We start from the raw sequence: 16,556 nt of genomic DNA, 5'->3' as shown, positions 1-16,556 counted from the left end.
AGTCTGTCCTTAAAAGGAATTCTTGCTCAGGCAACCACTTGGTACGGGGGAGGAGAGAACTGGCAGTAATAACAAAGATGTTAATATCTCTAGTGCGGAAGAACTCCCTGTAATGAACGTGGCAGTGTATACTGAAATGCCTGTTCCACCCACGGAGCCAAACAGGGGAAGAAATCACAGTGTGCTTTAGGCAAGAAAATGAAGTGATCGCATCTGTTGTGGTGTAGATTTTTTATTTTCAGCACCGCATATAGGCCTAATGCTAACAATGAGCTTTCACACCGAGGTGAGCTCCCAAATGGGGGATATCACTAAGGACAAAGAGAATGCCCAGCTTGAGGAGCACAGGATCCCGAGGAAACAAGCAAGCTGTGAACAGTAGCAATGTGACTGGAATTACTGGCTGCGTAATGCGGATACATCCATACCTCCCTTAGCCACCAGCTGCTATCACAGAGGGCACAGCTACATGCTCCATTGGCAGTAGATCTGGTTTAAGTCATTTGGTCTCACTCTACTCCTACCTTCCCCCCTAGAGCCTGAATTAATACAGCTGTGCTGATTAACTGTTCACATGGCTGTGCCCCAAGTCACATCCATAAGGTGATCCACGTTTTTTAAATGACAGACTTCGGAGAGTTCATTTTAAACTGCATTAGTCCAGTCCAGACCACAGCCTCACAAGCGGTAGGGTACATACGACTGAGAGCCTTGGTGTCGGAGGATAGCAGACAGGCCAAAAAGGAAATAAGTAACGTGGCCAGTATTGCTGATAGTCCCCAAGAAACACATCATTTAAGATGTTTGTTACTTTTCTTCTTTTTTTTTTTTTTTTAATGTTTCTAGGGAGGACTAGACCTGGAAAAGCCTGACACATTGCCTTTATTGTTTCTGCATTCCCCCAGCCCCATCAGGAAGACACACCACCCTGTCGTGGTTTAATCTCAGTCAGCAATTAAGCACCACGCAGCCGCTCGCTCACTCCCCCCCACCCGGTGGGATGGGGGAGAGAATTGGAAGAGCACAAGTTAGAAAGACTCGTGGGTTGAGATAAAAACAGTTTAATAATTGAAATAAAATGATAATAATAATATGATAATAATAATAATAATACACAAAACAAGTGATGCACAGCACAATTGCTCACCACCCGCTGACCGATGCCCAGCCAGTCCCCGAGCAGCGGCCCCCCCGGCCAGCTTTTCCCAGTTTATGTACTGAGCATGACGTCACATGGTATGGAATGTCCCTTTGGCCAGTTTGGCTGTGCCCCCTCCCAGCTTCTTGTGCACCTCCAGCCTCCTCAGTCAGTAGAGCATGGGAAGCTGAAAAGTCCTTGGCTAGTGTAAGCATTACCTAGCAACAACTAAAACATCGGTGCGTTATCAACTTTGTTCTCATCCTAAATCCAAAACACTGTACCAGCTACTAGAAAGGAAATTAACTCTATCCCTGCCGAAACCAGGACACACCCCATTGCCACAGTACGATGGAAACTACAATTAATTTCTGTGGTGCCCTTGCCACACATACTGTTACCAAAATACGTATTTATTCTGAATGGTCGTTCTCCCCCATAAACTGACTGAAAACGTGTCTCTTGCCTCGGAGTTGGAATATCAGCCTATCGTGTTCGTTTGTGGAAGGAGCAAAGCAACGCAATGAACAGAACGGTTACGTCTGCACAGTAAAAGGTGCCAGGGGCACAGAAGCCAAGTGGTATTAGCCCAGGTGAACTTCCAAACATGCCAGGTTGCCATCTAGCTAGGCATGGCCCAGACCACGTGTTGGTTTTGGTGGGCCTGTGCCCTAGTCTCCTAGACATGTAGCTCCTGCAGGGTACCCTAGCAGACAGCCTTGTTCAACTGGTGGTCCTTCAGGAGCAATTAGTTACCGAATGTGGACTACTGCAAAGAACTTTACTCCAGAATATAGTACAGAATATAGCACACTAATACGTTATGTAGAGCAGATGATCAGAGACTGGGCACCCAGGTTCACTCCCCGGGGCTATATTACACACTGGTACAGACATAACCTACGGGTACTAATCAGCTGAGTAAGGTGATCAATATTCATGCAGCATTTTTGTGTTGCCACTTGATGTGTTGAAGCACACGGGCATGTTCCTCTTCATTTTGCTCCTGTGCTTGCATTTAGTGCTTGTCTGAAGGCAGCTGTTTTCCTTCTCTCCTCCAGGCTCTCACTACCAGCTGCTTCACCACACCAGCATCCTCCCTCATTAGCTTAAACAGTTTGTCCAATATTTTGACCATGGATTCTTTCTCTTTTTCCCATTAATCGGAACAAGTTTAATCATGAAATCAGTGTAATTGAGGTGCTCAAACAGGAACTCAGTTAAGCTTAGTTGCAAGGGCTGCTGCTTAATTGATTTGCCTGCAAGTTGAGATTTTCACAGAAATGCGCGGATCTCAGGTCTCCCTGGCAAGACTTGGGATGCTACCCGCACTCTTCCTTTCAAAGGTCTTTGCAGTAGTACAAAACTGTGTTAATGCTCTTCAAACACGTTTTGAAGTGAGTTCTCTGCATGCTGCACATGCTCGAGCATTGAACTTTTAGACTTATAATTTGTTTGAAATTCTCTAAACCCCCTTGTTGTTGGGAGCTCTAACTCCAGACTCATTGATATGATGAGGGAAGTTGGGACACTAGGGAATTGTTGCAGCTACAGTGTGGCATCTTTGCTTAATTAAGAAGTGTCTCTCATCAGGATGACAGGCTGTCCATGGAGACCTCTTGATTACAGAGCTCTGCTGCAGTAACTTTCCTTTTACAGCTATTTACAAGAACCAGCCTAAGTTGCATCTTACCGAAACTGGGGAGTGAAATTTTCCACTCAGGCACCATACTGGCCTGAACAGAAGGCAGCCTCAGATCTCTCTTCTCAGAAGTGAAAACAAAAATTACTATATATAAAAATATATTCCTATTTTAAAAAAAACCAACAAACAAACCACATTTCGCTCCCCCAGTGCTACTTAAAGCATACCTTAGGCTCCGAGTCTGCTACCCACGCATGTTCTGTCACTGCCATCGTTAGGTGAAGGCCCATTTGTGCATGGGACCAAGTGCTCTCCTCTTGGTCTTGGCAGCTCAATTCAGCAAAGGTACGGGTTCTGAGCTGCATCAGTCGGTTCCGGCTGCCGGGGGTGCACAGTGCAGTCTCTGTAAACTGGCTGCTCTGGGATGCTTGCGGACTGCATTTTTGCTAATTTGCTAAGTTTTACTTTCTCAGAAATCCCAAGCACTTGACTGTGCTGATGGTTTCAGCTTAAACTGCTGGGGCTCCAAGTTCTAAAGAAAAATGTTCCAGGTACCAGGCCCACACATCCTTTCTGCACACAGTTAGTAATAGTAGCCAAGTCCATGCATAAAGATTTGTAGGATCTGCATTTTAGGCAGGTATTCCTCACACTTTGACTGTGCAGGCCTACCCTTCTAAGATTGCCAAAAACTTGAAAGAGAAATCCAGGAAGAGCTTATATAGCTAAGGTAGTCTTCATTTTAGTAACCTCACCCTTCTTGCAGAATTTTACTGATCTGAAAATGAGAGAGGAGTTCCAGTTCCCCTTGTTGGGGATGCTGACAGGGGCTGCTGTCAGCAGCAGGGTTCTCCCTAAGGGGAGCCTACGGCCAGCAGCAGCAAGCCGTGCTGGGCTATGCCCTCCTCAACAGGGCACAGTCCCACAGTGCCAGAGGCCCCTGGGCGGTTCTCTTTTGGCTGACTTGCTTTAACCATACTTACCTCTGCATCCTCCAGTCGGGGAGGGATGCCCCTTGCATGGACCACAAGTGTCTCTTCTGTGATTGTACATAGATTTAGTGACGACGAATAGATGCAGTGGTCCTTAGGTAGGACACAGCAGTGTATCTGTAAGAGGTAAAGCCTTTAGCTTTTTATGATAAAGTTTTACCTGACCTCTACCTCACCGGAGGTTAAAGTCCTTGCCAAAACTTGTAGTTCCAAGGTGAGCAGGACTGAGGCCTGTAGAAGCACACATTCTAGCTTTGCCAGGAAGCAGGGAACTTTAAGAGACTAAATAAATTAATCATTTATCAGGCTCTTGAGTGTAAAATGCATCCAGTTGGAGCTCAAACTCTCACTACCTTGGAGTACCTATTCAGAGACGAGTGTGCTGACTAATCTGTTGCTCAAAGAGAAGATGTGATAACTGGGACATGAAAACCACCAACACCTGCTCTAGAGGGGCTGATGGAAACAAACTTGAAATATAACCAGAAAGGATTTCTACCTCACAGAGAGGACTAACTGAAAGCACTACACCTCCTGGAATAAGTGCTCCTGTGCTACTTCAGGCAATTTTTTTCAGGCTCATTTCTCCAATTCAGAAATGGCCCTGAATCGCAAACCTGTATCTACAGCTAAGAGCTCTGGACCAACTGGGTCTGGACACAGAAGGGCCTTACCTGTATGAGGGGTAACCAGAAGTTACTGCGGGAGCTGTAGGGGTGCCTCTGGCTTTTACTTTGCTAGCATAAACATTTCCCCAGCCAGAAGCGACTTCCCACGGAGCTGGGTGACTGCTCAGTATTCCTGTTGTCACGTCTTCCGCACCCCCATTTGTCTTCAAGGTATGGGCACCTGTCCTTCTTCTTGTAGGTTTGGAGATTTTCCCATTTTGGGGGGGTGGGGTGGGGGTGTCTTTGAGGGAAGGAGGAGGAATAAAGAGGCCCAAAGGAACACTGAGCACCTTCAAAAATGCAAAAAAAAGGATTTACGACGGCTTTCAGAGGCAAGTGTTAAGATCAGCCATCTGTAACGCTACACACTCCGTTCGATCAGCCTTTCACCAGACCTCCGACCCCTGCCCCCCACAGACCCTGCCGCTTCAGGTGGGAACGGCAGGGAGTTCCCGCCCCCCCGCTCCCCGCGGCGGCCGTTACTTCGCGGCGGCAGGGCGGGCCGCCAGGGGGCGCCCATCCACGGGCAGCGCCGGCGGAGAGGTGCTGCCCGGGCCGCCCCCCCACCCTGCGAGAGGGCGGTCAAAACCAAGCGGGGCGGCCCGGCCGGGTCGGTAGGCTTCTTTGGGCGAACCAGGAGCCGAACCGACTCCCCCCACTCCTCTCCCCAGCAGAGAAGGGGGGGGGGGGGGGAGGTATTTTTTCGGGTTCCTTGGGGGGCTTCCCCTCGGTGCTGTGCCCCAAGCTGAGGGGCCTGGTGGGTCTCCGAGGAGGGAACTTGCTTACGTGGTGTTTTTGACCCGGGGGCCACGGCTGTTGGCTTAGTAGGGTATGAATGTGAGGATTGAGCCTGCGTTCGCGTCTGGATCCGTATTTGCCAAGGGTGTAAAGCTGGGGCATTAATTCTGCACAGAGGCAGAAAACTTGAGTGGCATGATGCAGCCCGGCATTTGGGAGAGGCGTCCGGAGCAGGCCTGAGCTCGCTGGGGCTTGACCAGCATTGCCCTAGGAAACAGGTGGCTCTGGATTGCTTCCCTTTCCACAGGGAGGAGACTGAAGAGCCGAGGGATGACGCGCCTTGCACAGGGAAATACAGACCAGAGCTTGGAGCTGCATGCACTTCTGCACCTGACTGCTGATAACGCCTAGTGGATATGGACCTAAACACATAAATGCTGTTCAGATTACATCTGCAAACAGTGTGAGAGTCCGCATCCATTATTTATAACATGGAGATGGGATCTGAATTAAGTTACTTGTTTATGAGAGAGGAAAAACATCAATCCAGAGTACTGCAGACATAAGCACGAAGGGGTCAAGCTGCCAAAAGGAAAGAACGTGTCTGCAGAAAAAAAGGTAAAGTTTCCCAATAAAATCTACAGGGAAAAAGTTTTTAGGTCTGCAAAACCAGGGGAGAGTTTCTCCTTTCTGTGAAGTAGTGTGGCTCCATGGGGCATTTCTAGGGATCTCTTGCATGGAAGGAGACAGGGCAGAATGTGCTTGTGTAAGTTACCCTGTGAGCTAGGTATGAAATTTATGAAGGGGTCTGCTGCTCCACTGGGAAATGTTTGGTTTATCGTCCATTAATCAAAAGAGTTGAAAACCGCTCGTGTAAACTGCTTGTTTCTTAGCAAAAAAGTGGGCAAATTGTTTGCCTGCAGGATAATAAAAAGGCAGATTAGTGGTAGCTTTTCCTGCTTTTATTCTCCATGGTGACAACTCAAGAGCAACAACTTTGAAATTGCAAGCATGGCAAATGTATAATGCTTGGAAATTGGGGATGGGGATGTGTCCCAAAAAGTTATAAAAGTGTTGTATTTTCATTATACAGAGTATTGTTATGTCCTTCTCCCCTCCATTTTGAAAATAAGTTCATTACAGGAGAGAAGGGCAATTTAAGTAAAATAACAACAGCCGAGTACAGCAAAGAAACCCACTCACTCACTGCATAATGGGGGGAAAATGGCTGTTGCAGGCGAGCAATAGCAGCAGAAGAAAAAAACCCAGCTCACTGATAAACAGCAAGAGGACTACACCCCTGGTCCGGGGCCTTCGACAGGGTCTATGAAAAGTCAGCAACAGCGAGTGCCTACCTCCCACCCCAGAGTCCCCAGACCGTAGCTTGTACAAACAGAACTAAAGGTGACCCTGCTGGGATGCATGATGGGGACAGTGTCGGTGCTCTGCGGACTGTTTGGCTGGGACAGGGATGCACAAGAGGCTCCTTTCACCTCCGAGTTCATTTTGGTGCTTGGGGGACAGAGGGCATGTTGTTCTCGAAGCACTAGTAGAGGCTTTGCAGAAAAAAAACCACTTTTCTATATAAAGTGAGCAGGTGTGGTGGAGAGCCACCACCAGGCATTAGAGATTAAAACCTTGCCATTCCCTTGAACTGAATTTTGCTTTTAAAATGAGCCTGTCAACTTTTAATTCATACTTTTAAACTCAAATGTAACTAATAGCATCTTGGAATCCCATTTGCTTTCTGTGACTCATGAAATGCTGCTTCTCTCTGCCACTGCTCTCACCAAGGACAATGAAAACTGAATGCATTTGCTTCTGTTGTTTGCACTTCAGAGCTCTGACTGCAGCTGCCCTGGGGTTGGAAACAATACTTACTCATTTTGAAATTATGTTCAGCTTTAATTTTTAAAATGTTTCCCGTAACATCCCTGCTTGGGCTTGAGAGAATATCTGGAGGGCTTGGGGTTTTGTTTTGTGTATTCTGTAATTTTTGCTTTTATAGAGTGTAAAAATGTCTTTCTACAAAATGCCACTCACTCTACATCCAAATTGACCGGAACCCCTAGGCGCAATGCTGAAGGTTAACTGGAAATAGCCAAGGAAAGCAGAGGGGTCAGAGAGGGATTACAAGCATGACAAAAAATGACAGGCAGAAAGGGAGAGGTGGTGAAGGTCTCTCCTGGCAAAGGCCCCCAAGCAGGCAGGGGTGAATGTCAAAAAGCAATTATAAAGGTCGCAAGAGGACTGTCATGGGAATCATGGCAGATTCATTCCTTTGTATTAGCTAACTTTATTCTTAAGATTCTTCTGTTTCTAATGCTGGTAATCCAGCTAGCATTTTTAAGATAGTATCAAAATGATAGCCGTCCCATCACATTACGTAAATGGATCTCTTTTCTGAACTCCCAGGCAATAGAAAAGCGTCTTTAGGGGCCCCAAGTGACGATGAGGATGGTTTCAACGTCACAGCTGTTGTAGAAAGCACGTATGGCCAGTATAGCCCGATGGAGATGCTGTACCACAGAGATTTCCGGAGTCATAGGGTCAGATCTGCAGCATCTAGCTTATGCCAAAGGCCTCTTTGCTCCTGGACCCAGTCAAGAAATGAGCTAAAGCCCCTTTAGCGTGTTTCCACATGTCCCAAACCCTGTACTTAGTGACACAGAACAGATCCTCACCCACAACCCTGTGTGAAAGCTCCCTGGAGAAAACGCAAGATAGCTCCAAGTGGTTTCTCAGCAAAACAATCTCCACGACATTACATTTATTTTCGGAATAGCCCAGGCGTGATAAACACTGTGGTGGTGTATTCATGTACCTGTAACAGTTTGTGGTTGTTTCGACTTCTACAATGTTTTGTGATTGCTCCCTCTCAGGGATCTGTATTTGTACAGCCCAGGGGCTGTCCTGAACCTCTTCAGAGAAGAAGTTTTGGGAGGGACCTTGGGTCAAGAGAGACATAGTCCTTTTTGAGTGTATGGAGAATTAGCAGTTACTTTGCTCAAGACAACCCAGAACTGTAGGAGTAGGCTGGCAACTTGGCCAAGCAAAGCTCTTCTGCGCAATGTCAGATCACTCTGTTATTGGAGGAAGCTGGTCACAGCCCAGTGGTGGCATCCATTGTGTTAACTCTCCCGAAACCCCCTGAAAAAAATGCTCCAAGAATTCCCCTTCTCTCCTCCCTGCAAAAGGCCAGTGCCATCTTACAATGCCCGATACTTTCTTTGCTACTCCCTCCCACAAATTTCTCTGGCCAGTCTTAAGTCTGGAGAGGACTGGCATGTAAGTCTCTCTGGTGATTGCAAAACCATTTGTCTTATGTTACAGGTGAACTGGTATTGCCCACCTAGAAGGGGCTTGTTGGAAGAAGTCAGGAAAGCAGTGTAACTGCTGATCCACGGGCAGCAGGTACCCAGTCACAAGCCAGAGTGAAAACCACAATTCGGTGAGCTACAGAGGGACCCAGACCTCAGAGCAAGAGCTGGGACCTCTTGGGGAAACTCAGCACACACAGCTGCCAATGCCGGCTGCAGGGAAGGTGAGGTGGGCCTGGGGCTCGCTGCTGATGGCCATCTCTGACCTAGTAGCAGTAACAAAGGCTAGGATGTTTACAGTTCTAGTCCCCTATATTATATGCCGGCACAAAGACCTGAGTAATTCTGGCTGCCTGTCTCAGGTGATGTATGTTGGAGTTTCTCAAAATTTGTAAGTATTCAAAGTGCTAGTTTTGTTAATTTTCCATTTCACTGGAAATGGAAGGGTCTGAGGATATTCGCACTGAAGCCACCCGCTGGAATTTTTACAGTGTACTTGATCCTGCTGTTGCTCTAAGGGCTCTTTTTAATTTTTTTTTTTTTTACAAGATTCACTCATCATCTTGGTTGTCTTCTTTGCAAGTCACCGTTGTGATGCTTCATTTTAAGGCCACAAAACCATCCTTGTCCTTGACATGACCCAGACATCCATATCCTGTATGAAAAGGATTTTAATCTTATGCCAGCAATAAAAATTGATCACTGGAAAATTTCTAATTTGAGACCCTATAATAATCGGGCTCATTATTTCCTGGTGCCAGCATTCTGCAGGTGTCGCAGAATGTCGCAGAGATGTTGCAGACACAAACCACTACTTTTCTGAAACAAGAGGCTCCTCTCAGCCTCTCCATCAGCCTCTGCCCCCCTGCTCCTCTCTGTTGCAAGAGTCACGGGTCATTAAGGTTGTGTAGCTATAGAGATGGAAGTCCTACTCTACCTCACCCCTTGCTTTTTGATTTGGTCCATTTGGTGCTGCTGCAGACACATTTCTAATGGGAAAAATAAAGATGGCCTGAGGACAGACGCTATCAGTAACTGAAAATTCCTTCAGATTTGTATAGGGAGACAGGAAATCTAAAATTTTAGAGCAAAGGTGGAGCCAACTGATGGGTGCTGCCCAGATCTGACTTCAGGGAATTAAGACCTGCTCTTTTTTTTGAGGTTGAAATTCTTATCATCTGGTACAACTCATAGAATCACTACTCATAAAATCTTCAGTATGTTTCCAGGTACTTGGATTCAAAAGAAATGTTGGGATAGTTCTTATGAACAGTTGTATCTACAATTAAAATAGTTTTCTTAAGAGAATTAGCTTGCAACTACTTATTTATAAGCTAGATACATAAAATGGCAACTTCCTACGCAGTGTACAAATGCCCTAAAGTACCAGCATCGAGCAAACAAAACTGATTCAAATAAATGAGGAGAAGGCTTGTATTTTTAATACACACACAACTCATTCCTGAGGGCTTGATCAAATAAACTACGGTGACTGAGATGGGGGACAGACATAACTGAAATGATTGTGACGCTCTGGCTTTCAGTATGATTTAAAAGCTATAGGTATTCAGAGACTGTTAAATCACCATTTTGGCCCCTTTCTGACATAGTCATTGTTGCAGATGCACTTTCAAATTTCTATGTAAAACATTTCCTCAGTCTGCTGGATGTCTCATGGGAAAGATAGCAGGTTAAACTCCCTTGAAATTCATGGCATAGGGGTTCCCAAGGTTTTCGGACTAACAAAACATCAGCGTTTCTTGCTGCTAGTATCACCGTATGTCAGGGATGAAATGTTTAATTTAAAATAACATGTAGTGTAGCTCTGTAGACCTCCCAAGGCCATGGAGACCTCAGATGGCAACCACCTGCCTACCTCTTGTGAACTGCGCTGTGATTTTCCTAGGAACATACATTAAAGATGAGAAAAGATGAAAATACTTAAAATTTAGTCTCTCCAGCCATAATACAAGTAGATGTAGTTGGCATGTAGCTGGCAAATGTAGTTGCTAAGCCGCTCTCCCTATTTGAAAAGTCATGGTGGTCAGGCAGTCAGGTCCCCAGTGACTGGAAAAAGGGAAACATCACACCCATTTTTAAAAAGGATAAAAAGGAGGACTCTGGGAACTACTGACCAGTCAGCCTCACCTCTGTGCCCAGTAGGATCATGGAACAGATCCTCCTGGAAGCTATGTCAAGGCATGTGGATGGCAGGGTGGTGATTAAAGACAGCCAGCATGGCTTCACAAAGGGCAAATCGTGCCTGACTATCTGGAAGCCCCTCCGATAGGCCATGAAAATGATCAGAGGGCTGGAACGGCTGTCCTATGAGGAAAGGCTGAGAGTTGGGGTTGTTCAGCCTGGAGAGGAGAAGGCTCCGGGGAGACCTTACTGCAGTCTTTCAATACTTAAGAGGGGGCTTGTAAGAAAGACGGAGAGAGACTTTTTACCAGGGACGATGATTTTAAACTAAGAGGGTAGATTTAGATAAGGAAGAGATTTTTTACAATGAAGGTGGCAAGACACTGGAAGAGGTTGCCCAGAGAAGCTGTGGATGCCCCATCATTGAAGTGTTCAAGGCCACCTTGGCTGGGGCTTTGAGCAACCTGATCTAGTGGAAGATGTCCCTGCCCATGGCAGGGGGGTTGGAACTAGATGATCTTTAAAGGTCCCTTCCTGCTGAAACCATTCTGTGATTCCATGATTGTATGCCCCTGCAGGCTAATTCTTGTCTGGCCAGGAAGACCCAGGACTGGGATTTCCAAAACTACATTCATCACTAGAGGAGCACGGGAGGAGAAGAAAGCCATCCTTTTATCAGTTCACCTTCTAGCATGAAAACTGCACTGTCATCAAATCTGTGGAGGTTATTCTTCTACTCCCCTGACCATTCCTGGTGAACTGATACAGCAAAGGAGTGACAGAGAAATGAATCTGTCATTTTTATAGACAACTGCAGTGACGTTAATAAATCTCGTGGTCAAAACAGTATTGCCAGAGTGAGCACCTGAGGCCAGACAGCTCCCCAGATTTCCAGAGCAACAACAGAGACGGCATTTCAGAGGCTGACAATGTCCGTAACATAACAGGGCGCTAAGTTGCTTGTAGGTGTAATAGGGATCAAGATACCAGACCTTAAAATGTTCCCATCATCTTCCTTCACATGATGATTTTAGCAGCTAAAAATTAAAGAAATGACTGCATTATACCCTATGAAAACCAGAATGTCAGGCTTCCAGATGGTGTGAAGCACTCACTTCTAAATTCAGCTGTTCCTGAGACAACAGCCACTAAAACCATGTCACAACTGAAGTGAATGAAATGGTTGTAAGTGAAAAAGGTGACTTTCAAAGCTTGTGTTCATCCACAGTGTTAATTCTTTTTCCATTGCTGTTACTGCTCTCTTCAATGGCTGGGAACAATGACCAGAAAGAAGTAATACCAGTAGCACAGAATGAAGATCTGCAGCTGTCCTCTCACTGAGACTTTCCCCCCTTTTTGCTTCTTTAAAACAAAAAGGCCACTCACTACACAGAGATGTCTGGTGGTGCTGGAAGCAGAGCGCCAGCAGGGCTAGAGCACTGCTTATGATACGGTGGAGTAGATATTCTAGCTTGAAGCTCTACACGGTCACAGCTCAGCTGCAAGAAAATGCAACTGTATCAAAACAAATCACAGTTGGGAATGGGGGAAAAAAACACATCATGTTCCCATCACAGTAAAAGCTACTTTGATCCACTTTCAAAACAATACATCAATCTCATCTGCAACTCTCATCACACAATGAACAGAACTAAATATATTGAACAAACCGGTCCATAATTGTGTCTCTCTCTCTCTGTCCAGCCCTCGCCAAAGTAACACCTCATCAGTCCTTTTCTATATTGTCTGAAAGGATGTAGACTTTCTTTCACAATTTAGGGCCTGATCAGCTGGAGGCAGTCTGCAGCTGTAAGAACAAGGCCTCCTCCCAGCATGGAGATGATACAGAAAAGGCTCCAAGTATAAGTATGGAGACAATTCTGATCCAAACAAAGAACTGAGGAGACAGAGAGAGCAAGAGGTATGCACACAGGCCTCTCTGCACATGAGACAGGGCAAGAGGCACAAAGGCAGCCTCACTTGTAGTTCAGGGTTGCAGGGACAGTAGGGACGTGGCTGCCTTCCGGCACAGAATGGAGGGCACTGGAAAGCAGGGTGCCAAAGGGAGCCCTGGCCTCATTTTCCTGGCAGACTCCCAGAGCCTCTGAGACCGAGTGCTGTTCATAGGAGTCTGTCTCTTATGAAAGCCTCGGCTCCCCCGATGAAACAAACAATTGAAACAAAGAGTCCATGGCTGGTGGCTGCGAAGGTTTGCGGAGGCCTGTCTTGCTTGTTGCTCTCTCTCTTTTCCAACGCAGTCACCTCACGGTATCCAGCCCATCAACATGACATGTCCACAACAACTTCAAACCACGAGAGACATCCTTGTTGGGAAATCGTTCTGAGAAGAAAGAGAGAAGAGAAACGTCAACAGGAAAGCACCCACGGAACAAACAAAGAGACTGATGTAGCTTTGACAGAGACACAACCGAACAGCAACAGCTTTGTCTGCTCCCACCCCTTTCCTCTCTCACACATGCCACTTAAGCTCAGGGCTAACAGCCAAGCTGCTCTAACGACAAGGTCTCCCCCATGGAGCAGACTTCAGCCAGCTCCCCTTCCCCAACAACCATGAACCCATCAGTCCTCACTAGCCCAGACTGTGGCAGGATGTTTTGTACTTGCTGGTATCCTGTGTGAGGGATGCCTTTGGCATGCATAGCCCCTGCACACGCCCACGGGCATGCACCCACAGGAGTCTCATCTCACCCCTTTCAGAAAGACCTGAGGTCTCTTACACCATGCCTTGCTACTAGCCCTGTCCCAGTCCAGAAGAACAGAGCCTCTCAACCCTTATCAAGGATCAAGGCCAAAGCAATGCCCTGTAATTTCTGTAAGCGCTGGGTAAGTTCCCTTCCCTACCACGAGCCTCCTAAACCCTAGATAAACTCCCACTTCCTTGGATCACCAGGCCACAGATGCCAAAAACATCCCTTACCTCCCCAGTCCCAGGCACATCTGTCCCTCCCCTCCAGCATGGAGTCCTGTGTAGGACCTATTTCCCTTTCTGGCCTCCTACACCGAGTGACTGCCCTCTTCCCACAGTGACTCCCCTTATCTGGGGTTCCCCACACTCAGACTCCAGGCTCTACCCTCCTGGGGAGCCCCCCTGCCCCTAACCTCTGGTTAGTAACCCCTGCCTGGTGGCTCCCCGCTCAGCCTATTTAGATCAGGAACACCAGACATGGCCTCACTGTTTTCTTGGCATCCTTTTTCCTCTTCTTGTCAGAGGCATTGAGGTAGGCCTGCTCCCTGGCCCTGTACGAAGGGCCTCGGCTCAGCTCCCTCTCGCTGTACGGGGGCAGGGTGTCCTCCCCTTCCTCCTGCTGAGGCGGTGGTGGTGGTGGCTGCTGCGGCTGCTGCTGCGACTTCTCGGCTTTGTAGGTAGAGGGTGGTGACCAGGCATAATATGTTCCCCCTCCTCTCTGGCTAGGCTGTGAGCTCAGCTTTGAGGGGGTTTCACTGTGATCACCGCTCTCATCGTAGCTCCGTGATTTCCTCTCCAAGACGCTGCTGAGGTAGGAGTGATCGTATTTCTGGCTCCCTCCAGGCGTCCGGCTCACCAGCCTGGGCAGGTGCTTCTCCTCATGGGCCCGTCTCCGGGGTGGGCTGTATGACCAGCCCCGATCCGAGTCAGTCAGCGGCTCTCGGTTCCCTCTGCTACGCTTGGTGTAGTACTCCTCCATGGAGCTATCCTGGTGGGGCAGCCCTCCGCCACGGCCACCATGCGACTCTGACCGCTCGAAACGCCGAGTTTCCTGGCTGTCTGCCCGCCGGGTCCGCTGGCTGTAGGACTCTGCAAAGGCTGCCAGCTCATCCATAGAGACGGCCGGCACTCCCACAGAGAAACTCTTACGGGACAACATCTCGGACTTGGATCTCTGCTGGCTGGAGGATGGAAAAGGTAGTGTTAGAGGGCAGGATTCAGCTGCGCTCATCCCCTCGGCTGCCTTCACAGACAATGGAGGGAAACAGGCACTCCTGGGGCATGAATCATCTGACCTGTTTTCATCATCTTCTGTAGGAAGAGATGTATCACATCCTCGAAATCCCTGCTTCTCTCTGCTGACTGTAAAGGCAGCTTAGTGCACATAGCTCAGACTCTACATGTCTAATGTTACACGAGATTAACCCCAGAGCGCACCTCCCTTGTCCTCCAGTATGCAGAGTTGGACTTGCTTCTCCTTGGCCCCAAAGCTTGTAGGTGTATGTCCTGCTGGGAAAACCCAAGAACCTGGCTACAGAAGGTCACAGCAGGGCAATTTTGAAGCACGTTTAAAGACCTGGCACAATAGCCCAGTATTGAGGGAAGGAAATCCCTGCCATTGCTTCTGGGAGACTGGGCTGCTGGTATGTAAGGGAAGGATGTGATCTCTCTCTTCTAGGCACCAGAGTGCCAGTCCTTTAGGCCTGGAGTACAAGTCTTGCTGCACCAAAGCACCAGGGTGTGACTCCTAATAAAGCGCAACAGCACTGGGAAGTGCTGGAGGGATCAGGTACAAATCTCAAGAGAGTACTTTGAGAAGGGAAGCTTGGTTTCCTGTTGATCTCCCTTTTACATCCCACCTGGAATGGGGCTGGTATCTAGCTTTGCCCACCTGGGTAGGCTTCAGCAGACTTGTGAGAATCAGATTCATTCCATCCTCATCTAATGACATCTCCAGATTTCATGTTTCTCTCTAACCCCTCTGTCCTGCTACGCAGAACCAGAGCAGCAGGAGTAGTATTCTTTACTACTTTGCCAGATACAGCTGCCTCCCAACACGGCACTCCTCACCTGTGCCGGAAACTGTCCCGCTCATCTCTGTAATCGGAGACAGCCTGTGATCTCGATGTGCTGCCCCCGCCCATCACTCCTGCCCAGTATTCAGCATCGCCATCCAGGTCCCCTGCAGGAGGCAGAGGTTTCCTTCGCACCTGGCGGTAGGGTTGCCGGAAGTTCAAGTCCTCCTCATGCAAAGAGCTGAGTTCAGAGATGGTGTTGTTATCTGCAGGGGAGGTTGCAGAAAAGAAATGAGATAGGCATCACATGATAGCATGTGTGAGAGGGGAGGAGAGGACAAGAAGGCTGTGGTGAGCACAGCTGCAGCTTTTTCAGAAAGAAGCTGAGCTGCCCTCCGTTAGGAAAAAATCAAAATGGAATCCAAGGCCCTTCTCCAAACCCTTGACCGATCCTGCCCAAGACTCCTGGGGCTCAGTTTGGACATCGAGCTGCTGTTGGACCTACAGGTCTTCTAACCTGGTAGCTGGCAGCCAGGTGGGATATTCTAAGGGTATCGCAAATGGCATCAGATGCCTGTGTTCCAGATAACTGATTTCGGTCTTCATGCAGAAATCGCCCCTCCGCCCTGCTTCAGTAACACATGTGAACTCTCCGCCCTCATGAGGTGATCGCTGAGCTTGGTGGACCATCATCACAGCAGTTGTGCCACCTCCCCCCTTCCTGGTGTGATACAGGCTCTGGATTTGGCCTGACTTGCCCAGTTAAAACAAAAAACTCAAAAAAAGATTAAGAAAAAAGTAAGAGACTGAATCACTGTCAGTCTCTACCCCGTCAAGCACGTTGACATCTGGAGGCCTGACACACCAATCTGGAGAGGTCTTTTTATAGTAAATCTTGTGGGTGGAGAAGACAGTGTGCTCAGCAATGACTGTTTTAGAAGTATATATAATTTGTTAGTTATGCCTAATCTGTACAGAGCTTTGATGTAGTGTCATTCCCTAAAGCCCTTACCTTCATTGATTTGCAAGATCTCATGCGTCCGTTTTAAATGAGCCTCTACCAGTGCCTAATGTGGGTTAGCTCTGTGCAAGTCGGATGCTGCCCAGAGGAACTGAGCCCCCAGCCTGCTGCTGTCCTGCACACAGAACAGCTGGAGGACAAAGCAGCACTGCAAGCTCTCCTCATGCACA

At 47.8% G+C, this 16,556-nt stretch overlaps 1 protein-coding gene across 7 annotated transcripts in view; it reads right to left on the bottom strand.

The window, feature by feature from the left end:
* Positions 1-6,128: 6,128 nt before the first annotated feature.
* Positions 6,129-16,556, bottom strand: part of ILDR2 (immunoglobulin like domain containing receptor 2) — a 50,020-nt gene continuing 39,592 nt past the window's right edge. For all 7 annotated transcript variants that reach the window (XM_076351421.1, XM_076351373.1, XM_076351383.1 and 4 more), the window contains 3 exons: positions 15,421-15,631; positions 13,838-14,531; positions 6,129-12,984 (listed from right to left, as the gene is read on the bottom strand). In XM_076351421.1, coding sequence (XP_076207536.1) covers positions 12,949-12,984; positions 13,838-14,531; positions 15,421-15,631 — 941 coding nt within the window. In that variant the 3' untranslated portion in view covers positions 6,129-12,948. The remainder of the gene's footprint in view (positions 12,985-13,837; positions 14,532-15,420; positions 15,632-16,556) is intronic.

Source organism: Aptenodytes patagonicus, chromosome 1 (genome assembly GCF_965638725.1).
Source record: "Aptenodytes patagonicus chromosome 1, bAptPat1.pri.cur, whole genome shotgun sequence".
In the NCBI taxonomy this organism is placed as follows: Eukaryota; Metazoa; Chordata; class Aves; order Sphenisciformes; family Spheniscidae; genus Aptenodytes; species Aptenodytes patagonicus.
This window is presented reverse-complemented; position numbering and strand designations above follow the sequence as displayed.